The sequence below is a fragment of the Taeniopygia guttata genome, chromosome 7 (assembly GCF_048771995.1).
Source record: "Taeniopygia guttata chromosome 7, bTaeGut7.mat, whole genome shotgun sequence".
NCBI lineage: Eukaryota > Metazoa > Chordata > Aves > Passeriformes > Estrildidae > Taeniopygia > Taeniopygia guttata.
The window spans coordinates 17,107,091-17,125,515 of record NC_133032.1 but is presented as its reverse complement, the minus strand read 5'-3'; the positions used below and the strand labels follow the sequence as shown (position 1 = coordinate 17,125,515).

The 18,425-nt window shown below is 40.0% G+C and overlaps 1 protein-coding gene across 3 annotated transcripts in view; it reads left to right on the top strand.

Annotated features, from left to right (window-relative positions):
• Positions 1 to 8,513, top strand: part of WIPF1 (WAS/WASL interacting protein family member 1) — a 54,698-nt gene extending 46,185 nt beyond the window's left edge. For all 3 annotated transcript variants that reach the window (XM_030277505.4, XM_030277504.4, XM_072932264.1), the window contains 3 exons: positions 478 to 690; positions 2,291 to 2,404; positions 3,684 to 8,513. In XM_030277505.4, coding sequence (XP_030133365.4) covers positions 478 to 690; positions 2,291 to 2,404; positions 3,684 to 3,739 — 383 coding nt within the window. In that variant the 3' untranslated portion in view covers positions 3,740 to 8,513. The remainder of the gene's footprint in view (positions 1 to 477; positions 691 to 2,290; positions 2,405 to 3,683) is intronic.
• Positions 8,514 to 18,425: the final 9,912 nt, after the last annotated feature.

Genomic DNA, 18,425 nt, shown 5'->3' with positions numbered 1-18,425 from the left:
ACAAAGAGCCTCTGAAGGTAGCAGGTGGCTTCTGCTACACTACCTCTTGCCTTGCAATGATCCATAAAAAGGAAATGTGTTACAGTTCAGACCTCCACAGCACCCTGAATTTCAGCTGTGACTTCTGCTTGTTGTGGCCACTGTTAATTTAGAGTGGTTTAAAAGTAGCTTCAAGGACCAGGACCTTTACAGAGGCTTCTGTAGCTGAGGGGAATAGGAATGTGGACACTGCAATGTGTTTATGTTTAGATACGTCCTGCTCCTCTGAGCCGTACTTTCCAAGTCAGCACTAAATCCCTAGAGAGCCGTGGAGAGCAGGGAAGTGGGTGCTGAGGGCCATTAGCCCTTGGGGCCAGGGGTGCTGAAATAGCCCTTTTTGTTAGCGGGAGCCCTTGGGATGCCAGCAGCGGCTTTCCACTGGCAGAGTAACCCCTGGTGTTAACAGCATTTGTGTGTTTGCTTCTTGCCTTGCTCTAGGCCCGCTCCCACCGCCGCCTCCCATAAGCAGGAATGGCAGCACGTCGAGGGCTTTGCCCAGCACTCCCCAGCTGCCCTCCCGGGCAGGGCTGGACAGCCAGAGAGGCGGAGCGCGCCCCCCGCTCCCCCCGGACCGGCCGGGCTCGGCAGCGCCGCCGCCGCCGCCGCCGCCTTCGGCGGCTCTCAGAAACGGCTTCCAGGATCCCGGTGATGGTGAGCCATCCTCCCAGCTGTTTGCCCTCCATAGGGACGGTGTAGTGGCTGAAAAGGTTTGGGATAGAGACTGATTTCTGACCAACAGAGGTGTCACTTGGGTCTCAATTGACCCCAGCAAGTAAGAACGGAATAAATATGTCATACATAGAGCAGGATTGCAAAGTCATCAATACAGTCTCCAAAATAACCCTTTGAAAAGTACCCTGAAAAAAGGAAGGGGATTACTCTTACATGAATTCAAACCACAGCTACACCGACACTTCGAAAGTCGGAACAAGTTAGATGACTCAAAAGCTGAAAGCTGAAAAGCAGATGAGTGAAGAGATTGTCAGAAAATTGCTGAAAATGTCAAGTATCTATTTCTGCTGGTGTTTATTAAAAAGATGAGGTCCAAGATTGCTGTGTTTTAAAGATTCGGCATGCTTTTCTTTTTAATTGTTTTCTATTTGCATGGAAGAGATAAATCCTTTCGTTAATTACAGGAGGCCAAAATTGGTATTCCTGACATTTATAAGGTTAGAAAAAAGCAAACAGAAAATGAAACTATAACTCATGCTTTTGAAACATCTTCACACATCAGATAAGGCAGAAGGATCACAGGCATATTTCTTCGTGTGCATGTGATTTGTAGGGTTCAGAACATGCAGCTTCTTTACACACTTGTTTCTGATTGCAACCATTGGAAGTAAACATACAAAAACTGGATCCAGCAAATAACCACATGTACAAATGCCAGGTAGAACTTACTCAGCTGTTCATTACATTATGCAGTAAAATACAGCACTATCTCAGAAAGCTATGGTTGCAAAGTCCTGAAGCAAGAAAGTGAAAAAATGACAAAGTTTAAATTAGCCCACACTTTCTTCTTAAGCTTTCAAAATCAGGTGCAGAGCAGAGCTCTTGGAACACTTCCTATTATTTCAATGAAGAAACAGGTATGCTTGCTTTATTTAGAATTCTATAGACTCCGTAAGTACAGAAAAAGGGCCCCTGTGGTCTAAAGAGATATAGCTTCAAGTGATATATTTTTCCATTTTTTACACTAGTTATATAAAGGATTCTCTGTAATAAATTTTAGCATAATGGTTATTTTTTCTTCTTCCAGTATAAATACTAAGAGAGAAAAAATAGTGCTTATAGGAGTGTGCTTTTAATGATGCTTCTGAGCTTGGTATATCAATGACACTTGAATATGGAATTCTATAACAGGAACAAAATACTGTTCCGAAGTAGGAGAAACAGGGCAGTTCTGGTAGCACATATATATATATGTGTGTGTGTGTGTGTGTTAAAGAAGCAGATCTGTTATACATGGAAGGGAGAGTAAGAGTTATTTTCGTGGAATTATGGCTGTTTTCCCTATCTGTAGTTTTGCATAAAATTGGCAAAATGATCAGTTAAAGTTGATAGAAATTTTCAGTCCCAAATTAACCTAAAGCATCATCTTCGCTGACTTCCTAAGAGAATGCTGCTTCAGTATGCAGCTGTGTAAGCATTTTGCAATTTAAAACACGCATTAAACAGGATGTCAATGTCAATTGACTTGATAAGCTATGTCAGAAAACTAATGAGTAAAATTGCATGGGATATTTTTCAGATGAATGGGAAAGCAGATTTTCTTTTCATCCAATATCTGATTTGCCGCCTCCAGAACCATATGTACCCATGAACAGAAGTTATCCCAGTAAACTAGCAAGAAATGATAGTAGAGGTAAGTTGGAATTTCAGTGTATTGTCCTAAAACCAATGTGCATGGGGAAGAGTCTTGATGCTGAGGTTTCCAGACTTCTCAGGCTAACAGTCTGGTCATCCTTCCTCACCACACAGGGAAATCTAAATACAAATTCATAGGTATAAGCCCTCTAGAACTTTTTAAGTGGGGAATTGTTTGGGTTTTGAGTTGAAACATGTACTATAAGTGACCAACTCTGCCATTATAGTCAGCCCTTCTGCTCTAGGCCGCTGGAACCACAAAATCCCTCAGGACTTTCACCTCATTTCCCATCTAAATTAATGCACAACTCATTTATTTTTGTGCCAGCATCATCCTTGAGTTTAGTTTTCCTCTCTTCTTGTGTGTTAAACTCTGGATGTTTTTTAAGGCAACAGTTGTATCCTACTCTCAGTTTTTGTTTTGCTGGGCTGATTAAATCCGGACATATTACGCTCTGCTTCCAAGCCGTGTTCTCTGATCATCAGAGCTGCTTCTATTTGTTTTTGTCTTTTTCAATCACTGTTCCATGCTGTTCCAGCTCAAGTTTCAAACATGTCTTCTACAGCAGCATGGATGTTTCCTGTCTTTTTTATGGTATTTTGCCTGATCAACTACTTCTTTCACAACCAGTGACATTGGTGGCTCATAGTTATCCTATAATCATCTGTATATGCAGATGTTTCTCTCCTGTTTCCAGATGATGAAGTTTTTGTTTGAAGCAGAGATTCCTGTTAGTCTCTGACTGTTTACTTTGCCCTGGTAGCTTTCATCCCATTTGTATTTGTCCACAAAGGAAGGCAGAGTAACATATGTGGGGGTTTTTTGTGTTTCCTTTTATGAGTTTGCTATGAAAATTTTCATATAGGGAAAACATTAAGAGCTTTGAAATTTTCTGTGTTTAGAGCTTGCCACTTCCTTGAGATTCGCATGTATTGCAAGTAGCAATGAGAATTTGTGTGTTCACATGAATCAGTAAGGCTAGCAAGAACTATAAGTCTGTTTTAGGAAGGGGAAAATGGACCAAAATACATGTGCTTTCCAGGTATTAGGGATTCCAGCATTAGTTTAAAATGTTATTTTACAGTGTTCGAAGTTCTGATGTTCTTTAATAAACTAACCAGAAACTCTACAAAGATTTTTTTTTTTTTCATGGCCAGGCATAAAAATTAGTAGATCTTCACCAGTTACTGAATTATTTGCTTGAATGTAAACTCCCCCTTCAAAAGAAGAAGTATTCCAGGAGGAGTAACACCAAAAAAACTTCTTTCTCTTTTAGGTGGTTCTGTCCGAAAAGAAAGAGGTGCCCCCCCGCTCCCGCCTATACCAAGGTGAAATGGGTTCTGGCCCATCTTTGGGTGACATCTGTTCTCAAGTTTCCTTCGAGTCAGCTCTCCTGTCCCCATGACTGGAAAGTTGTCTGTCGTGATTGATTCCACTTTTGGCTTGTCAGCTGGAACAAACTTCAGTCTCTATTACAGAAGTAATAGATGTGGCTTATGGACTATAGTTGCTCAAAGGTCTGAATTTTATTCGCTTAAACTGCAGGCATTTTGTGGACCCTACAGAACATACGTGCACAATGCTTACCGTGTGCATCCCTGTCCCCCGGAGAGCTCCGTGGGAGGTCTGGCTTTGAATTTGATAGAGCTTGAACAAAGCTGTTTCATTTGCTTTGGATACAGTAGCTGTATTATTTTAATGATAAAGTATTTGATGTTTAAAAAAACAGTTGCTGGGTAAAAAGTGTAGCCAAGCATCCCCTGGATCCTTCTTTGCATGCCTAACTCAGCCTATCTGCTTCTGCAAGCCATAGACCTACTACATGGTGACAAAGAATTCATCTTTAGCTTTTTCACTTCAACTTAGTCAAGCAAATCGTAAACAATACACAACACATCCTGCCTCAACGATAGAGTGCCCCTGGCCTTGTTTTTATCTGCAGAGAATCTTCCAAAAAAAAGCACAAGTGAAGAATTCATCAGCATAAAAATACATATATATTTTTAACCCTCTTTCCTATTTTTTTAATAGTGTTATGTGTTCTGTGACCTAATTCTCTCCTGCTCTTCTGTGGACCAACCCACATCATGTCATCCGTGCCTTGGATTACTGTAACGCCCTCTGCCTGATGCTGCATGTGAAGAGTCCTCAGAAGGTAGTCTGAGTGCAAACGCAGCAATTATTGTAGCTGCAGGCAACTCCTGTAAAGCATCACTAATGCCAGTGCTCCACAGACTGCTTTCCAGCTGTTTCTTTGGTACAACTAAATGATGGAGTTTGATTTTAAAAGCTTCTTGGCACTTAGGTCACAAGTTTCAGAGAGCTTGTGTTTGACTTCTATTATGGTAGAGCAGCTGAGGTAAAAAATGTTCCTCAGTGAAAGCCCTTTGATGTTGTGAGGGGGGTCCGGGGTTTGTACATTCAAGCAGGAGCATCCAAAATTTGCTGTCTGCACTGGTTCAAGAGAAATGGAAAGATTTGGTCTTCTGAGTTGGCCATGAAGCTTGTCCTTTCAAACTTTGCTGAAAGAATTCTCTACAGAGAGCTGCAAGGCTTACATTGATAGAAGGAAGAGTAAAGTATTCTAACATTGTGGCAAGTGGTTAATATATGTAATGGCTTTTGAATTTTGTGTATGAGAAAAGAGCTCATTGTATGAGTGAATTTTACAAGTGGACCTAAGTGCATATAAAAAACGCTTTTGGAAATTGGAGGACGATTATAATGCTGGATTTGAAATATTGGTGAATGATAGTTCTTTGTTAATTGGACCTCTGAAAAATGTCCCCTCAGTCTCATCAGCAGTACATTTCTTCAGTGTTTTCCTTGGGATCCCTACCGAGCCTGTGTCGGCAGCTGTGCTTCACAGGGTGTTGCTCAAAAAAACCCAAAATAAAACATAGAAACTAGTCATGTAGGTTAAGAAAATATTTCTCTAGCATGGGAGATATCATCCTAACTACACGCTGCGGCTAGAATGAGGTCAGTCCTTGAAAATCTAGGGAATTCAGCCAAAGAGAGTCTGGACCCTGCTGGAATGTCTGTGAATAGGGCTTTTTGCTCTGTCTGTGAGCAGGGAGGGGCAGATCTGCTTTCGGCCTGGCAGTCTGGACATCACATTGAAGGGAATGAGGCTAGAGTTGGATTTGGCCAGATCAAATTTAATTTGGTCTTTACAGTGTTTGTTTACAAAATTTAGTTAGCTGTGACAGCATTTGATTATTTGCTTGTTTTTTACATTTTTGTATCTAATTACCTATTTTTAGTTACTGTTTATGGTCTTGAACCTGCAATTGAATGCGCAGGCGCAGAGATGTATCTACATCCAGTTGCAGGTTCGTGGCTGTAAGAGTGTCTTAAACAGATCCTGGTGGGACCTCCATGTGACAGGTGCACCTTGGGATCAAACCTGGCACAATGCTGAATTTGTATGTGTATTTTATGGATGTCACTTAAAGTGCCTGTCTCTTTGGGATATTATTTTGTTAATAGAAGTCCAAATAAGATTTTAGGCTAATAATTTAAAGGTTAAATTATTGTATTCCTATTTTAAAACTGAAGCACTTAATACCTTTCTAAGAAACAATAGTTTGAATTCAAGAATACAGTATTTTTAGTACCTTGACTTGCCAAATCCTTGTTAATATCCAAATAGCTATGCAGTCACAAAAAAAAACCCCAGCCCTCCAGAAATTATATCTTTTCTATAACTTACCTGCTTTCAACATAACTGTTTTATTTTGGTAAGTCGATGAAAATGCTGCCCAATGTTCTTCCAATACTCTGTATCATTCAAAATATCCTGTATGTGATTGTTTCAGCAAGGTTTTCTGACCAGAAATCTGGACCACTACCAAAGACTTGGAAAACCAGCTTCAGTTTCACTTTAAAATGTGTTGTGTAAAAGGCCCCCAGTTAACAAGCCAAGAATCCTGAGCTGCTTAGGTTTTAGCAATTATTTTTTACTCTAGAAACCTCTTCAGAATAGATGTTTGGCATACATGTAAAATAGCTTAATACTGCAGAAAGGGGCATTTTTGTTCACATAACAACAGCATTTCCATTTATATGTTTTGCTGTAAAAGTCCCTAGATATATTCCAGAACAATGCAGCATTTTATCATTCAATATATTGCTTCACGTAGCAGTGGCTATTTACAATAGGATCAGTATTAAAGTATTTATTTCACTATGAAGTGTTAAAAAAGAATAATACAAACCAGGTTGAATCAATGGTGCCTTATGACTTTTTTAGTCAACTTTTCTGTGTCTCAGTAGAAGAATTAATAGACATTGCTCTTCCAGGTCCTAACTAAATAGTGCCGACAGTAGCATTTTACAGTGTTTGAGCCGAGCCCTGCTGTTGCTGTGTGCTCAGTCTGCTAACTCCAGGTGGAGCTCAGCCTATGGAGATGCCACTGGATCAGTGTCTAGGTGAGGTGTATGTGGGCACTGGTTGGCTTCACAATCAATTGCTGGTATTGCTCTCAAAATTCAGACCTGTCCCAAAACCTGTGTCTGATGCTGCTGTCCACACAGCTCAGCTGACTTCAGTCAGTGTAATTGTATAGGTTACAGAAGTAAATATGATTCACTGCTTGCATATAAGATTTGCTGGGTTTGTTTCAATGGCATTGTCTTATAAACCTTCACACCTCAACCTATCTTCTTACGTTACCACTGAGGCTTGCACTGCGTGACAACGGCCATGGATGTTCGTTTTTGTTTAATTCAACTCCATAAATAAAATGAGAATAACTTTTGTACCATGTAAAAATAATTTCGCCTCTGTATTTTTGGAAGAAAAGCACATGTTATGCTTGTTATGACTTTCTGCACCAGCCATTGGGAAAAGAGGTCCCAGTGATGAATCTTCGGAGTTGTTAAAGGAAAGTCAGCTTGTGATTCAGGAAGTGTATATTTCTATAAATGAAATAAAATAATATGGCAAAGTTCTTGTTTAAAAGCCAGCATTTTCCAACACTAAAAGAATCATAAGGTTTGTTTTTTTCTTTTCTGCAAGACAGCACTGTGGAAGAAGTTCCTTATATTGTCAGTTAAAAACTGGGCAGTTGTTTCTCCTTGCAGCATCAGCTGTTTGCATGACACTTGTAAAAGTAGATCTGTCTTGGAGCAGGGGATAAAGGAGCTAAACTGCTATCATGCATCATCTTCTGTACAGAAGTATGGAAGTAGAAAAGGTACTTTTTGCCTTGGAGGTAAAGAATGGAGTTGAGTGATCAAACAGATTATTTTAAGCAGAATGTCAAATGTTGAGAGACATAGAGAAGGCCTTTTGGCCACAGGACACTGGAAAAGAGAAAATTGCTCAAGGAAATAAAAACCATTTAGCTGAATGTCGTTACCAGAACTGGAGTAAAAAACACGGTATAAAATGTGCATTTTGGGGTTCCACATGGCAGTGGTGTGAACACCTTCGTCTCACAGCTGGGTGCAACAACCTGTTACAGCGGTACATGGACTCCATGGAACACAGATTGTGTGAGCTTTCATCTTTCAAACAGTATTCATCAGAAAATAAGGAGAATCTCTCACCTAAGATACTCAGGAGCACTTTAAGTGCAAATTCATGGAATGGTTCTTCATGTACACTGGAGGGATCTTCTAGCCTGTAAGATGGTTGTGTTTGGACCATTCAGTTAAAATCTAAACTGGAGCATTGGCAAAGAGGGGAGGATTGGAATAACTTGGGCAGAAGCAGGTCATGTGTGTATGGTTCCAGTGAGTATGCAGCAGGTGGGTATGCAGATTTAAAAAGCAAAAATGGAAACTGTATATCTTAAGGGAGTAACCTTTTATGTATGTTGCCATTTTGAAATACAGTTTGTCTGTGGTAAATATTTTTTAGTGTAAACTAATGCGCGCAGAGGAAGACATCTAAATTTGGACTTCCAAAGCCATGCAAGAGGGAGGGAAACATAAAACAGGCTGAGCAAAAAGTAACATTTCTATCCAATGCTTAAAGTTTGAGCTTTTTATAAAATATTAATCTAGTTCTGTGAATTTTTTTGCTTAACATTTATTTTGTAAGTGATTTTGTTCTTATTTTTCTGTCCTATACCAAATAAATTTTACTTTTATTTAATTGGTGATGCAGACTGTTACATTGAGGACAAACACAGTTACTTCTTTGACAAAAGCACATGCTGGCTTTAGCAGGAGCATAGCATTGAGCATGGCAAGAGCTGGTGTGAGCTGTTCCCCTCCTCTCCTGTCTGCCATTGGACAGCAGCACAGCAGTAATTCTCAGAGGACTTTGGTCCTACATACAGTGAAGGACCTCTGCAGATAGGAGAAATAATGAGTTTACTTTGGGATAAAGAATGACTGAAAACCAGTGGTTTGTGATGCTGTACTTGTAAGTGGCTGTTGGGTGAGCTGTGGCCATTGGCTCTCGGCAGGGCAAGCTAGGCACTTGCCAGGGGAAGATGACAGGGAAAATCACTGTACTTAAGTGTAGGTCTTTATTTGTTGAGTCTCTGCTCACAAGGCAGAAAGCTGCCAGGGAATAAGAAACAAATTAAACCCTCCCTTTGTCTTTGGAGTCCTGTTCTCTATCATAGGTGTTAAGCTTTTCAAATAATTTGGACCAGGTTCATCAAAGACAGACCCTTTGATAAAAGTCCACAGGAGGTTCACATTTGGGCTGCAGTTGCAGCTTCTCCTCAGAAGGGTCATTTAGAAAGCTAAAAAGCTCTGTACTAAAGCTCATCTATCTTGAAAAGAGTTAAGCATCAGGTTTACTCTCATGCAGGTTGCGGATCCTTTGACATCTCTCAGGACTGCTTGTTGACACCTTCATTTCACAGACTGACCAAGACAAAGACCACTTTCTTAGAAGACCACCCACCCTTGTGTAGCCTGCAGACCCAGGAATCCTGGTCCCTGGGTTATAGAAACAGAGAAACCATGATGGAGAGTGGGGGGAAGCTGGTGAGCTGTAATGGAGCTGGCTCAGTAGGCTGAGACCTTTGCAGATCTCAGTGGCAATAGCCTTGAATGAGAACACAGAGGTATGAATCTAATCATCAGCTAGTAGGGCTGTCTATTGCATGTTTTACCTAAGAAATCATGCTATTTTCTGTTTTTCAAGAAATCAAATCACTTGCTTGACTTCAGAAAGAGAGAACTGAGCTGAGCATTCTGTGATTTTGTCATAACCACAACATAGTCCTTTCTTCATTTAACTCAAAAAATGCTGCTTATTTAAAAGAAATCCATAGGCTACCCTGTAAAACAGTTCTGGCTGCTCCCTGCAGTTGCAGGAAGGCTCATGTGTTGCACACAGCACACACATAAATGTGCAACTCCTTTGATCATGGTTCAACCGTTTCCAATGACCTTCCTGCCTCCTATGCACAGGCTGCTCCCCTCTGCCCTCTCACCCAGTCTGACTCCATTTTACACTGAACATAGTATCTTAGTCCCAGCAAATTACTGATTTCAGAACTAAATATTGGCCCATACATCTCTGTAAAACACATAATATATTATTTAGGTTAGCTAATGAAATAGATCATTGGCAATCAAGCTCTTAACATACCTAAAGATTTCAACAGCAGTCCAGGTACAGAAAAAATGACTGGCACAAAAATATTTTGATTAAACATAGAAAATAAATTGTGTGGTTGCTGCTAACATTACCTAGTGTCCAATATCTATCTGTCTACTGAACAACACCACCACATGATCTCTTTAATCCTAAAACATATTTGTGACTTAAGATACTGGACTTCAGCAAAAGCTACATTCAAAATGTAAAATCGCAATCTATCCTGAAAGCCATCTATATGATACTTCAGTAAAGCTCTTATCAGTCCCCATTATTTTTCTTTGTTATTATCACTCTTCTTTTTCCTGCAGATAAAAATAGCTTTTTCTTCAAGAATGCTGAGATTCAGCCTACATAAATATATTTCTCATTTTCAAAATGGAATTATTCTTGTTATTTTCTCTGGGGTTTTTTTTGTTTTTGTTTTTGTTGGTTTTTTGTTTTGGTTTGGTTTGGTTTGGTTTGGTTGTTTTTGCTAGCATACAGGAGATATCTCTGCCTAAGTGCCTCTAAGTTAAAGGTGGGTAGACAGGGCTGTTGGTTGCTGTCCATCGTTTCTCCCTGCAAAACATGGACAGGGCTTTATCACTGTTCAATGCCCTTCCCAAAGGGGACCACTGGCTACCTTTTGCATGTGCCTATGTGCAAAAAACTTTTTACTCCAACCTGGTGTGAACACTGTACAAGATAAGGCCTGTAACCAGTTCCCTTCTGAAAATGTTTTTGTCTTCATGCAAAGATGGCTGTTTAAGCAGTGGGTGTTGGGTATAACTCAACTTGAAGGAAGCATTCATGTATATAGGGATGTGAAAATGAGTCACTCCTGTCCTTCTCCTTTCTAGCAGAAATTGTAGTAAATTCAGAGTTACTGTGAGCCCTCGTGTGCCCTGTGGAGCAGCAGAGCCCCTGCATCTGAAGGCTGAGCACTACCGAGCCACGAGAGCCAAAGGCAGCTGAAGCAATCAGAGCACTTTGAAGAGAGCAAGGTAAAGGCTGTGGGTGAAAGTCCAGACTGAAACCCCAGCCTCTGGCATAGGTATTTTGATACTGGAACTATTGATACTGGAACTATTGATACTGGAACTATTGTACCTTGTAGATAACAACATTGTGCTGTTGTGAGAGACTGCAGAGCCCATCAGTACTTTCTGTGCTGTCTCAAAACCAGCCCTCACTGCAAACTGCCGAAATCTTTCTGTTGAAGTTTTTTCCCGTCTTACTTAAAACAGAAACTTTCACTTCTGCTATTTGACCAGGAGCTTGGCTGCCTTATGAAACCTGAGAGCCTTTTTTTGAAAACATACAGATACACGATCCTTTCCTCTAAATATATACTTTCATCTCCTGAGCAGGACTGCTGCTGTGCTTTCATCCAAGTGCCAGTCAACTGGGAGGCTGGTGTGTTTGCTCTAGTTTATTGCTGATTTAGAAACAATACCCTGCTGTGTGCTTTAAGAGAATTACCCTCTCTGCCAGAACCTTCATTCCTCCCTCTCTTATACATATGGCCATTTATGAGCAAGGGGAGGAATTGAAAATATATTTTTTTAACCGGGAACGTGTCTAGTCCAAGTCCAAGCATACATCAGAAGATGGAGAAGCCTTGTACGTTTGTTGGTTTTTAACCGAGCAGGTGCGATGCAGCCGCAGTTGTGTCCGTGCCGCCGCTCCGCTCCGGGCCGCGCGGGGCCGCCAGCGGCCAGCCCGGCCCGGGCACGGCGGGGCGGGGAGGGTGCGCTGCTCCCTTCCACCGAACCTAAACTCCTTCATCCCAAAGCGTCCGTGAGGCTGCGCACATTTCAGCGTTTTAGGGATAAACGCGCTGTTTCGCTCCAGATGCTTCCGGCCTGAACTCTTCATGCAGTTACACAGTTCTTGGGCAAGTCAAATGCCAGTATTGGCATTAAAATGATGCAACAGAATAATACACCTGCCTGCTCCATTGCAGTTCAACAGAAAGCAGCACGCTATTAGTCCTAAATAAATCAAGTCTTTAGCTTTAACTGCAGCTGGAGAAGGAGCTAAGAATTAAAACACCTTTTGAAATTGAAAATGCCAAGTGGAAGTAACAGAGAGCTGTAAGTAAGCTACTCTGTTAACACTGCAGTCTTAAAATCAGTACTTACTCAAATAGTTAAGAAAGGAAATTCTTTGTATTGTTGTTGGCCATGAATTTAAATGTAGCGGCACACTGCGGAACATAATGAGGAAAAGGTACAGTGGCTTTCTGCTGGAGAATTCAGGAAGAAGAGAGTTTGTTAATCCAGTAGCACGAAGGATTTAGCGGGGTAGTTGGTAGTGGTGAAATGAATATGAAATAAATAAAAAACTACTGGATTTCTATCACAAGAGGCAATGCACTTCAATCTATGCATTTGATGGACAACATCTAAGCTGTATTTGTGTAAGTAACAAATAGTGGCTTGCAAAATTGTGGGATATGATGTGACCAAAACTGGAAACTTAGTATATGGAGAGACTTTATGAACATGTGGGTCACATTCGGAAAATATTTCCAAAGGTTTTAATTTGTGATACCAAAATATCACAAATTTGTGATTTTTGTTTTGTGAGTTGTTTGGGTTGGTTTGCTGGGGTTTTTTAAGGGAGGGGTGGTGTATTTGGTGGGATTTCTTTACTAATCAGTTGCTTGCTGAATAAGGAACAGCTGCAGCAGGTCACACACCAGAAGCAGCTTATTTAAGCACTGCAGCTTGCTTTAAAATGGTTTTCTTGAGCAAAGGAGCATCTGCTAACTTGTGTGTAGCACTGATAGCTCTCCTGGTTCTGTTTGGTTTTTTTGGTAGGGGCTTTGGACTTTTTCCGGTTTTTGAAGATTCAGGCCAAATTTGAGAAGCCTTCCAGTGACTGAGCACTCAGAGTACTGAGAACATATAAGTAATAAGCTTCCTATGTCAAAAAAAGTGAATAGGTTTTCTTAGGTCAAGGAAGAGCTGTAACTCTTATGTCCTGATCTTAATAATTTTACCACATACTGTTAGTGTGCTAACATGTGAAAATGCTATAATAGAAATAGTATAAAAGTAGTAAATATTTTAAGTGTCTACATACAGTAGATACAGCTCTAATCATAATATGAGGCAAATGGACAAAACTTGATAATGATTTTCCAGATAAAGTATTTGTAATCTGTAAGTTAAAACAGTGGGGGTTTTTTTGTTTGTTTGACTTTTACATATTTTCCTCAGTTGGACTAGTTAACCATGTAATTAATTTTTAAGTACTTGCATCTGAGTTTAGCACACTTAACCTTCTTGCTGAGCCAAGTAAAATGTTGATGTCCTATCATTAAGGATGGAATTTGTATATTTAGGAGGTCTCTTCAACTTTGTTTTGTTTCCTCTGAAAGCAGTTTTAGAAAAAAACTTCTAGTGTCAAAATCACATGGGGTAATTTTGAACTTTATTTAATTCCATGGAATTTAATTTGAACTTTTCTTTGTTTTTTTGCTTTAGAGAGGTGAATTTCACCATGTACAATATTTACTGGGCCTAATTTCTAGAGCAGTCTATTTCAACACACCTGAACATACATAATTATTGCTAAAGTCTTTGACTTTCTGCAATTTGTCTGTACTAGCTTAATGTATTTTCTTTTGGCAGATACAGTATTTTGAAGACTATAATTGCACCTTCAGTTCTGTGGAATTGTCTCAGCCACAGAACAAAGTAGAAGTGAATGAGAGCAGTATGGTAAACATGGTTTCAAAACCAGCTTGGACACACGCACACTGTCTTACAAAAGATGCTATATGAAAAATACCAATTAAGTTCCCGTAACCAACGCAGATAATGAGGTGTACTACTGTGAAATTATAGATGAACTGATAAATTGCTTTCTTAAGAAGGAAGATCTTTTACAAAAGTGTTCCAAGGTAACTGAGGTGGATGTAAACATCCAGTGCATCCCTCATCATTTCTGTGTTAACAAGCTTCAAGTTTATGAGTAACACTATCTGGCATTCTCCTGTGTTATATTGCTTTAAGGACACAGAATTTCTCTCAGGTGTTGGATTTTTCTATCTAGGCCTCAGAAGTTTTAGAAATGCTTTTTGTTTGACACCACCCTCCAGAGACACAGTCCAGGGGCCTATTTCCTGATTACAGATTAATTTTCCTCAGGTTTCCCTTGTTGCTTAACTGCCTCATCAGCCATCTGTGTGTTGTACACTATAGTTTGCCAGTAACCATGTGAGTCAGTGTAAGTGACCAGACACATCTAGGTATTGATAAAGCACTTCATTTTCTTCCTGCACACCCTACGCACAGCTCTAGGAGAGCAGACATCAGAAACCAACAAACTTTCTGAACCCCGAACTACAGTTTCAGGTAACCACAGTTAGACAAGGCATTTTTGGGTGGAGTCAGCTAAGAACGGTCAAGCACGGGTCCCTGCCTCGTGCATTATATAATCCATTTACTTGTTAAGCAATGAGCAGTATGAAAAGGGTATTTTCCCCCAGTACTGGAGTTACAAAGCCACATTGTCTGTAGGTGTAAATCTAATGTTCATATAATTGTGGCTCATTGTCAATAACCAAGGAGCATGAGGAAGTATTTTTCCTGTGATTGATAAGGAGATTACCTAGGAAGTGCTAATGTCTCTATCCATTGCTGCAATTACTGTGTTGGTAAGATACTTGGATTTTTCCATGCTGTTGAAAACTAGGTGCGCAGCTGTCTGGAAAATGCACTGATATTATACCTGTAAATTTCCAGACAGATTATTTCATCCTGATGCATTTGCTGACATTCTTCTTGTCTTCTCATATTCTGTATTCTTTTTTTTTTTTTTTTTTTTGGTCTATTCTTGGAAAAGGTATCTTTTTCTAATACCCTACAGGAAAGGTTATTTAGAGGAATTTTCCACATTTTTAATCAATAATGCTGTCTTGAAGCTCACCTGACACTTGCTACTGTAAGGCAAGGCTTTCAGTTATCACCACACAGTTTGACTACAACTTCTATGCTAGTTCTCTAGAAAAACTAAAAATCCAATTTTGGTATTTTCAGAAACAAACTGCAGAAATGTACTTGCTTACAGTAAATTCTGAGTGCTTTTCTTCAGAATACCCCATCATTTCAGCTTTTGCAACAAGTGCTTGAGTTTACCAGTGAAGTAGCCTTCACACCTTGCTATGTTTACCAGTGAAGTAGCCTTCACACTGAGTACAAAGATACATTTATGACTTCCCAGAAAACCTTTCCAAACTGGCTCAGGTGTATGCCTTTGTAAAATGTTTTTATGCGGTCACTGCCAGTTCTTGAAAAGGACATTGTCTGAAACCTGCTCTCACTGAGAGAGTGAACCTCTTGCAGTTCCTGTGTGGGCCCAGCCTGCACACGTGTAATTGTTGCAGGGAAATGAGTATGATGAAAGCCACAGGATGACTCATGTAATGGTCGCTCCAGCTGCTTTTCATTGGTTAAGCTGCTGCCCAGATAAAAAAGCAGGAATTGTCTCCCATATCATCTATTGACTACTTTGGTAGCACATAACTGCATGGAAACATCCAATTTGAGTGAAAACCAACAAAAATCAAGGGCAAGAGTAGTTAATGATTATACAATGTTATGTTAAGGGAATGCTCAAGAGGATTAAAATTTTGGGGACAACTTTCAGTTTTGTGTTTGTTTAGTGGCTTTTGGAAAGCTTGGCTTTGCAATGGCAGTAACTGTGTTTTGTGATCCACAGTTCAATTGCCAAAGCTGAGTTGCCAGTGGAAGAGGATAGCTGTGATCAAGAGCTGATGGACTCTATAAACCTGTCCTCCCAGGAGTTTGTATACAAAAAACTACCCTTTCCTGTGCATTAGTCACACTGTTATAGCTGTGGGTATAGTTATGTTTGGGGGTCTAATTAATGCATGGGTGCTTTTTGATACTTATGTGGGTTGGATGAAACTCCAGGAGAATTGATTTCCATGGCTCTCACCCTTAGTTTACAGAGATCTTAAAAGGAAAAAGAAAATAAACTCTATAATAAGAGCAGGATGTTGGAACAGAAAGATGCTCCAAGGAGCACAAGGGGATGTTCAAGGCCAGAGAACATGTGGCTCAAATAAAGCGCCTATGGAGCTTTGGTTAAGTCGAGGAAGCAGAGAGGAGGTGTCAAACAGTGAGAAAATACTGTCCTTTGCTGTTCTGGGAAGCAGGACTTTGTATGGTCTTCGGATATGGTCAGCAGTATCCTTATATTGAATACTGCTTTAGAAAGATTTCTTGACTTCAACATTAAGTTATCATTGCTAATTATCCAGACTGAAAAAAGCCAGAAAACTGTGTTCCTAACATTTCCCAGAACTGGTCCTGTAATCTGATGCTTGAGTTATTCACGGTGCTATTCTGGTGGTACAGTCTGGTTAATAATGATTTCATTTTTCTTAACAGGGCAAGGGATAAGACCCTGGTGTTCTTCTCTGTTCATCTCAGAAGAGGCTGCATGTCAAAGAGAGATAGTTGCTAGGCTGCATATAATATGCTTGAAAAGATTAAAATCTGCCAGAGGAAATATGCTATATTAAGTCCTATCTATATACTTTTATTTACTTAGACAGCAGCTATAATAATTTTATTGTATTTTTTCACATGTGTTGATACTACATTTTCACACTTTCAAGTATTTTACTTTTTTGGGGTTTTGAGGTTCTTTACTTTTTTGAGTATTACACTTCTAATTTGTTTGTGTTCCCCAAAAGAAGACACAAGACTCGGGTTAAGTGTGCTTACCTGATTTAGCACACTGGGTATGCCAGAGCTGAGGTGAAAACACAGCTCTGTCCTGTTACTGCTGATCCCTTGGGAAATCAGCCTGGTGGCTGGTGGATATCAATAGTAGTCAATGAGCAGTCTATCCAGCCAAATGTATGCTCTTCTCAAACAGCTAAAGGATTCATGTATTTTAAATACTTTATTAAATGCTAAATCACTAATGATCTTGTCAAAGGGAGAAAAATGCATTCAAGAGAAGGGAAGGCATACATTTTTACCAAGAGTTCTTAGTATGGTCTGATATACCTCCCTTGCTACTCCCCCGAGAAGGTCCCTCTAAGGTGTCGTTTCTATAGGAAAGAATGAAAGACAGAAAGCCAAAAAATCAGAAAGACCTTATTATACTGTATTCCCAAAACCAAATCCCAATCAGTCTGAAAGTACTCTTTGTCAGGTGCCAAACAGAGAAAATTCAACAGTGAAAAAATTAATAAAAGAGCCTTCTTTATTAGTGTTTGCATCAAAACAAAATCTCACCCTATCGTTATCAGTGGATGAGTGTTACCCAACAGGTTGCACCACCTTCCAGCAGTAAACATACATAACAAACCCTGGCACAGCTTTGGAATAATCCCTTGCTGATCTTTTGCTTGGGCTGGGTTGGCCTAGGGTTGGGACAGGATGTAGACAGGAATGAGAGGCAGTGAGGAGTCAAGCACTGATACTGATGCTTCATGTCAGCTGAGGTTCTAGTAAGTGTATACACTTCTAGTGCAGAAGTATAAAATTTAAGCATCAGTATCTTTAAATTAAATGTAAAGCAGACATATGCTATCAACAAGGTAGTACCTTCTAAAAGTTTCTAAGAGCCATGCTTATCCTCACAAGTTTCTGTCCCTGTCTGCATTCTTTACAGAATTTTCTTAACCGGACTTGCAATTAATTCCCTTAAATGTTATTTCTGTTATGTTGCTACCCTTGCTATATAAGTTTCTGGTAAGCATTTCAACAGTAGACCTTGTGAACAGAACTAAAGATAGAAAAAAATCTTATCTGACACAATGCTTCATAAATTATCAATCACATACTTCTTTTTTTGGTTGAGATAATTCTCCATTCTGTTTTGGGTTTTTTTGGGTGTTACCTGAAAGGGAAAGAGGTTTTGGGTTTTGTTTGTTTGTTTCCTGGAAGTTCCTTGGAAGTTGTTGTTGTTGTTTCTTTGTTTGTTTTTTTTGTTGGTTTTTTGTTTTGGTTTTTTTTGTTTGTTTGTTTGGTTTTTTTTTTTTTTTTTCTGGAAGCTTGGAATGGGAAGCTCCTGAGCACACAGACTGGTCGACATTCCATCAGTCGGGAAAACTGCCTTACCCCCAGTGGGCCACCTATTGCCACTAGTTAAGAAGTAAGGCAAGCTGGTCTGAGTTTGAGCAGGAGGGGAGAATAAGGTTCACTGAATTCTCCCCTGCTGTCTTTGCAGTGGTAGTATCTGTCTTGGTTCTGAGGAGAAGGGCAGCTGGAACCGCTGTGCCCTCAATTGCATTACAAAGGGAAAGCCTTGAGAAAGCTGTGTCCTCGTTTTCTGCAAGAGAATCTTTGGCCATTACCAGTTTTCGTTTTTACTGGGGAAATTACTGACTGGCCAAATCTGTGGAACCGGTGGCACGTGGAAAACACGGTGTTTTATTTCCAAGCGCTCCGACTGCCCGGGAAAGCCGGA